Consider the following 7,883-nt stretch of genomic DNA (forward strand, 5'->3'; position numbering starts at 1 on the left):
GGATTAGTATGCTTCTTTCTAAGAATTTTCCTAAATGTTAAATTAATTAAAATACGATACAATTAGTATATGTTCAGAAATCAGAAGGATATTTAGAAAAATAAGTCGTTTCTTATGTTCAGCATTCATCATATGTTTTTCCTTCCATATATGGTTATTCTATGATCATTTCATGTCTGGCTTTACATTCTGCCATGATTGCATTTTCTTATATATCTGTATGGTTGGTGGTGGATGGTCCTAATTCAAATACCAAAAATAACTAGAACAATAGTACATTATTCATGAATAATAACAGAAATTTCTATATCATAAAATTATAAATTGGTTTACAAACCTTACCAGAAATTTCATAAGATGTACTGTAATACATACAGAACATATAATGCAGATTTATCTAGACCCCCAGAAAAATATAAAACTTTTACATCACTTAAACATGATGATTGATGAGTAGTATAACACTAAAACATTTAATTTGATATATATAGATATAATGTAACAATGATTATACATATAAATTCCTTATGAGATAAGAGAAATGCCCTGTAGAAGCAAAGAATCAGCAAGAACTTGGTTAGCAGCTTGTGAAGGATGGACACTGTCCCAAAAGACATATTGGGTTGCATTAGGACAAGTTCCTGGTGATTTTGGATTGCACAACAGGATTGTTGTCTCCACTGTCCCTGTTCCACAGCAACCTCTCCTTGCCTCCACAAAACCTATATATATTTAACATCACAAAAGAAAAGTGTCATTTGAAGGAAATACAACATTTTACTATCAAGCCCTGTTTTGTGATTTGTAAGTGTTTGATAAAAAAGAATGTTACATATATTATTTTTGTGTACATCAAGAGTGATTTTATTATTTAAGAAAATAGAGATTTCTCAAAAAAAACTCTAATATTTTCAGTTGGAAAAAAAAAAAAAAGATTTTTTCTAGCAAGAAATGCAATCCTAATAATTTAGATCAGAGTAGGTACCAGATTTTGCAGGGGACTGAACAAGGTCAAGTAGAGGCTTGTAAATATCAAAGACAACAATCTTAAGGCCAGGAAGTTGTTTTTGAAGGCTTGAAGCAGCAGAGTTAATCTTCTTGTTGAATCCTTGAGCATCTGTGTTGAGTCTTGACACACATCCATTCTCATGGAAACCAAATAAAGTTCTTGCTGCTGGTAAACAACCCAATGGTGGCAGTGATGTCACTCCAATTCTCCTTGCTCCCAATCCATACAACCCCTGCATATTTGTTTGAGTATTCAATTTTGCATGATAAATATATTCAAAATCATAGAATAATTATTTAAATTATATGATATAATATTTAATAATTAGGGTCAATTTAGTAAATATCATAGATTAGAAGCAAATAATCCTCAACAACAGCTTAAACTTTGTTTTCTCACTTAACAGAATAAATTCCTTGAAATAATTAAGAGAGTATAAATAATCCATTCCAGTTTCCAGAGAAAACTACCCAAAATTGGAAATTAAGCAACTCTAATTAATATGACAGCACTGCATGATGCATATATATGATAAGGTTTGAAAATTTTGAAATAGTTGCAATATTAATTAATTATGTACCTTAATGAAGCTTGTGAATGAATCCAGAAGGTAAGATGAATATTGGTCAGGAGTGAAGGCCTTGTTGATCCAAGGGTTAACATAGTAATTTTGCACAAAATCACTACTTCCAGCACTCAATAAATACAATGCATCCTTGATTATTGAAGCTGATTTGGCACTTCCAGCCACCTGTGCCAGTTTGCTTTGGTATTCCTTGAAATATTCTAATTGTTGTGACAATGGAATTGCATGCTGCACCAGATAGAAAAAAAAGGGGCTATTATTCTAGAGCAGAATTTTTCATGTAATATATATGCACATTAATTATGAATATATAAAGTTGAGAAATATTATTTTAACAATTGAAACTAACTTGACAAGTAATAACTAGGAAATGAATTATTTAAACTGTCCCTAATTGTTAATAAAAAAAAATTAAGAGAAAAAAATTTAATATTTTCATTACTAGCCAGCTAGCTTACATTCAAAATAGCAGCATTTTCATCATAACCAGATGCAGCTGAAGCAAAGTTTGCACCAATTAAGAGGTTCTTCCCTGATGCCTCTGGACTCAGATATGCTGGTGCATAGCTCTTGAATCCTAGTGTTTCAGCTGCAAATTTAAAGAAAAAATTCAACAACAATTAAAGTTTTAGATAATTAATGGGTGCGTTTGAACAAAACATTTTTAAAATTTTGATTTTAAGACACTAATTATAATTTTTTTAAGAATTTTTTTATCTGTCAAAATAATATTTTTCACTAGGGACAATTTTGTCTAAACATTCTTTCCATATTCAAAATTCCGATCGAAGATCACTTTATTAAAAAAAAAAGAAAATGAATATTTATTACTCTATCCAGCAAATATTTTTTTTTTTTTAAAAAAGAAAAGGTTAGTGACCAATATTTTTCGTATAAAAAATAGAAGAGTTGATTAATATTAGTTCAAAAATAAATTAAACAAAAAATGTTAGTCACCTATAATTTTTTATTTAAAAAAACACACAAAAGAAAAAACATTTTTTTTTAACACATCATGTTTTATTAATAGTGAAAATCTAGGTACAGCTAATTTTTTGTGAAGTTATTAATTTTATGTGAAGTTATAACTAAGAGCCGATAGATGATAATTTAGTCAAATTTGTCAATTCATTTAACGATTCTTATTTATCAACCTCAAATGAAGCACTTAAATTTCCACCTTCATTAATGACTAAATATTCAAAGTAAATCCAAAATTAGAAGCCTTTTTACACTTACCAGTAATATCAGTAGCTAGTTTGCCATTACAAAACCTCCCTGTAGCTTGGTGATTAACAAAGTCCCTCCCATAAGGAGGGTAATTTGCTTTAAAGATAGTTGGGAGATAGTCATTGTTTCCGACATCGACGACGGAGTCTCCGAACGTTATGATTGCCGGAACAAGTGTTGTTGTATCTTGTGCATACCCGGAATATGCCAAGATCAACAACACATAATAAGTAAAGAACACAACAACAAAGTTCTTCATTTTTTTATTTTTTTTTTCAAAATGGATAATTAACAATGCAATGAGCTTGGGTTAGCTCAGTATATAGTATTCTTGAGGCATTGTTGTTGTTGTGTGATGAAATTTTATATGGAGAAGACAATGACCTAGCTAGCTCTTAATTGGAACATTCATGGAGGAGGGTGGAAGTTAGATAGATGCCATTAAATGTGAACGCGTAGTAGTAGTTCCTAATTTCCTATGCATTAGGCATATATAGTTTAGCTCAAACTATTTTTGAATGAATAATGAAAAAGGTTTAGAGCAAGAAAAAAAATTATAAAAAAAAATGAACTCCAAATTAAGGCTTTTTTTTATATATATATAGAAAAAATATTGATATTTTTTTTTGAAAATGAGATTATTTGATGTACAGGTAGATGGATTTTTTTTGAATGCATCGTGTGTTAGACACGTGTTATCATTTTGGCAACACGCAGAGTTTATGTTGGACACTTTTTTTACATATTCACAATACTATAATATGGTGAAAACTCAGGTACAATTGACTTCACGTGAAGTTGATAGTTGATAGTCGTTAGATAAAAATTTAGTCAAATCAGTCAAATCATCTTACAGCTCTCAACTATCAATTTCACGTGAAGTCGACTGCACCTGAGTTTCCACTCTATAATATACTTCAAATATCAATATTCAATCAAAATACCATCTTTATCTCCATATTAAAAATAATTTTTGCCAAATTAACTTAGAACTCAATTCATTTTGGTTAGGTTAATTTTTTTAATGTTTGATTTTGTTGAGTCGATTCAATGTAAGTAGCTTTGCATTTTATATATATAGATTGCATTGAAAAATAATGAAATTTAATTTGCTGGATTGGAGATTTAAAAGTGCTAATAAATGATAACAAGAAAATTTGTGATGGAGCTCAATAATGCTACTAATATCTTTGGATTCATTAAGGGATAGTAGTATATATATTGCTCTTAGATATTTGCAGTTGTTTAGAATTATTTAACTTAAAAGTTCACCAGTGAGATTATCCCATGGTCGTCAAAATAGGATGACATCGATCGTTGAATTAGATTAATCGAAAATTAGTTACCTAATTGATCCTTTTCAAATAAAAAAATTAGTCACAAAAAAAAGTTGGTAAAAAATAATAAATTGATTGAATTGGTAATTTTTTTTTATTGAAAAGCCAGTTAAGAAATTTTTTTTTAAATATAAATTTTAGATTAAAAATATATTATTTTATTATATTCAATTTAATTTAAATGAAACTTTGATCAAGTTTTTAAATTTAAAATTAATTTTTTTTAAACTTCTAACTTCGTTAGATGATCGATATATATATATATATATATTTGAAGAGTAAACAAGCTCAACATACTAAGTGGAGTATACAAAATATAGAACATAAATTTAAGTAACCCCTATGTCATTTTCGACATAACCATCAACAACATAGGTTATTTGCACCAATCCTTAGGACAACAAAACGACCTAGCAACACAATCTACTGCATCTATTGACTTATTCTGAAAAATAAACTCGTTCCTACACAACCAGATATTTCATATAACTGAGAAGAACTCCAATAACCATGTTTTTCGCGCGTCTTTCCTCAAGGGCAATGACCTCCAACTCTCAAAGTGCTCTTTTATGGACCCTGAGATACTCCATGCACGACCCACATAACTAATCTACGCGCGCCACACCTGCCATGCATACTCACACGTAATAAACAAATGTTGTACAATTTCGATTTCCTTTTTACACATCACACAAATGTTATCAGTTCGTTCAATGATACCCAAACTACTCAGTCGATCCTTTGTATTAACTCGGCCTACCAACACAAACCAAGTAAACAACTCTACTCGAGGGGGAACAAGTCCTTTCCATATTCCATTTGTGAACTTGTAGCTGAGAATATCTTCCGTCACAGTCTGTACCTGCAACATCTGCATAAATGAATTAGTAGTATAAACGCCTTCTTTATCAAATTTTCACACCACTCTATCTTGTACGCCTTCTATCAATCTCACAGCTTGCAAGATATCTAGAACTTGGTTCAAACTGTTAGTCTCCCATTGGCGAAGTTTCCTCCTCCACTGAAAGTTCCAAACCCACTCTATCCCATCCCAAAATCCATAGTCTCCAATCACGGATCCTTTGTTATTTGAAATCAAGTAGAGTCTCGGAAAGGAGTCTTTCAACTTTTTCGACTGTAGCCATGTATCTTCCCAAAATCTGGTTGATCTGCCATCACCTACTTTCATAACCAGACCGTTAATCATCTTTTGTCTGACATGTTGTTCTTTGATTTGCAAATGACAGATATCTCTCCACGGGCCTCTTTTTGCTGGTATAGTTTGAGTAGATAATAACTGCCCAGAGTTCATATTATTACAGGAGCAAACAACCTTCTTCCACAAAGAACAATCTTCCTTAGAAAATCTCCACCACCACTTAAACAATAAAGCGGTATTCCGAATCATCGCATCTCCCACACTCAGCTCTCCTAGTTTTTTCGGTGCCTGTATCAACTCCCACTTTACAAAAATCACTTCAGGGCGTCCATCATCCTTCCCCCAAAAGAATCTCCTTTGCAGTGAAATTAATTTTTTTGCCACTGTAGCTGGCATTTTATACAAACTCAAATAATAAATAGGCAGACTATTAATTACTACTGACTTGATGAGGATCAACTTCCCAACTTTGCTTAGCACCTTCGCTTTCCACAAACTAAGTTTCTCCACTACTTTATCTATTACTGGCTTCCATGTTTTAACTAACCTCGGGTTTGCTTCTAGTTCAATGCCCAAGTACTTCACTGGTAGACTCGCCGCCTGACAACCTAACAAATGGCACATTCGACCAACCCACTCTTAACTACAATTCACCAGTATCAAATTGGACTTATCAAAATTAATGCTAACCCCGACATCACTTCAAAACATCACTTCAAAGTTAATCTTAGTTTTGGACACTTTTATATGTCAGATAAATAATTCAGCAAATTAACTATGTGTTAGTTGAGGAGTTAATACTCAAATTGGCCCCTGAAATTTGATCCCCGACTCAATTTAGCCCTTTTGGTTTCAATTGACTCAAATTGTACCCTGAAATTTTGACTCGCGCCTCAAATTGGCCCTTCTGGCGTATTCCGTCACCGGAGAGCTGACCTGGCAATTTTAAATGACACCTGGCAGTATCAAAACGACGCCGTTTTACTATTGGCGCCGAAATGCTTAGAACGACGTCGTTGACATGAAAAAAAGGGGTTAAATGAAATCCAAACAGTAACCACTTTTGAAGTAAAACCCAATTGACCCTTTCTCTTCCTTCTCTTCCCGTCGTATACGTTCCCTTCCCTTCAGAGAAGCACCATGGGTGTCTCAGTAATGGAGGTTTGAAAATTTTCTTACTTGGTTCGCTCTCCATTGTGAAGATTAATTAACTGCGAGTCATCTTTTGAAAAATAGGTTAGTAACAAAAACGCTGCTCTCAACTTTCATGCTCTGTTTTTTCTCAAAATGTTGGTTGTGGGTTGTTTTCAATTTTTTCAGTCCACTTCATCATTGTAACTTTGGGAGAATGTGGTTGATTATGGTTGTTGATGATAATAGAGTTTTTGTTTGTTAGGGTTTAATTTTTTTGCATGTGTGTGACTGTGATCAACTGAATCGTTCAGTTCTTTGTCCGTTTGAGCAGTCTTTGATTCTTCATATTCTATTTTAAAATAACGAATTTACTCCTTCATATCCCACTACTAATGAACACACCTGACAAGTTTGCTTTCATGTGTTTTCTTGTTTCTTCTTGTACTATTGTTTACAAGAGTACTGATATAGTGTAAAGAGAGTACTGCATTATGTAATGATCATAACAAGAATATAATTTTGATTAAAAAATCCTATTTTTATACATGAACTTTAAAGGTGTGATTACTAGTTGGAATCTTTGAGGGAAAGAATGACTTACTGATTAAAGTGGAGTCTATTTTATTTATCAAGAACCCTTCCTTTAAAATAACAATTTTACTCCTTCATATCCTACTACTAATGAACACACCTGACAAGTTTGCTTTCATGTATTTTCTTGTTCCTTCTTGTACTATTATTTACAAGAGTACTGATATAGTGGAAAGGGAGTACTGCATTATGTAATGATCATAACAAGAATATAATTTTGATAAAAAAAAATCCTATTTTAATACATGAACTTTGAAGGTGTGATTACTAGTTGGAATCTTTGAGGGAATGAATGACTTAATGATTAAAGTGTAGTCTATTTTATTTATCAAGAACCCTTCTCTTAAGCTGTTAAATGGGAAATGAAATGAATTTTTTTTGCTTCTGGTGTCTGAATTACTCTGCCATTAATTATCCTTGTAAAAAGTATAATCCTTCATGTTTAGGTATTTCAGACACTTGTGACTGTTAGTTATGTAATTGATTGTGTGAAGATTTTAATTACTTTGTTCTATTTTGGCAATCAGTTGTGAAAAATATTTGCCCTGTCATTTTTTTAGATAGGACAATGAGTTTCTCTTATTTGCTTTTCTACTTAAAGATTGAAAATAATGTTCATTGATTTTAACAATGATTAAAACACAAATAAAAATAGTATGTTTTGTTAATTATTTCTCTGTTTATTATTATTATTATTATTATTATTATGATGGTTAAAGATCTCTGGTCTCTTAGTCCCTATTCATTTTGGCTATTCATTTTTTTTGTGAGAATTTTGATTTTAGTACTTTGTACATAGTTTTGTTTTGACTAGGATGAGTAATTCTTTTGGTACCT

General features: G+C 31.6%; 1 protein-coding gene across 1 annotated transcript; it reads right to left on the reverse strand.

Moving 5' to 3' along the window:
- Positions 1 to 281: 281 nt before the first annotated feature.
- Positions 282 to 3,401, reverse strand: LOC112777663 (GDSL esterase/lipase APG). Its single transcript, XM_025822062.2, has 5 exons — positions 2,835 to 3,401; positions 2,054 to 2,184; positions 1,590 to 1,823; positions 986 to 1,241; positions 282 to 722 (listed from the first exon to the last, which is right to left on the reverse strand). Exons 1-5 carry the CDS (start codon positions 3,082 to 3,084, stop codon positions 526 to 528), a joined length of 1,068 nt encoding a protein of 355 aa, XP_025677847.1. The 5' UTR covers positions 3,085 to 3,401; the 3' UTR covers positions 282 to 525.
- Positions 3,402 to 7,883: the final 4,482 nt, after the last annotated feature.

The sequence above is a fragment of the Arachis hypogaea genome, chromosome 19, assembly GCF_003086295.3.
Source record: "Arachis hypogaea cultivar Tifrunner chromosome 19, arahy.Tifrunner.gnm2.J5K5, whole genome shotgun sequence".
Lineage (NCBI taxonomy): Eukaryota > Viridiplantae > Streptophyta > Magnoliopsida > Fabales > Fabaceae > Arachis > Arachis hypogaea.

Excerpts from the sequence above, each read along its gene's own strand:
- LOC112777663 (XM_025822062.2), bottom strand. The coding sequence starts at position 3,084 with ATGAAGAACTTTGTTGTTGTGTTCTTTACTTATTATGTGTTGTTGATC. Across the intron at positions 2,185-2,834 it reads ACTAGCTACTGATATTACTG|CTGAAACACTAGGATTCAAG; the intron begins GTAAGTGTAAAA and ends TTAAATTTGCAG. Across the intron at positions 723-985 it reads TCAGTCCCCTGCAAAATCTG|GTTTTGTGGAGGCAAGGAGA; the intron begins GTACCTACTCTG and ends AAATATATATAG.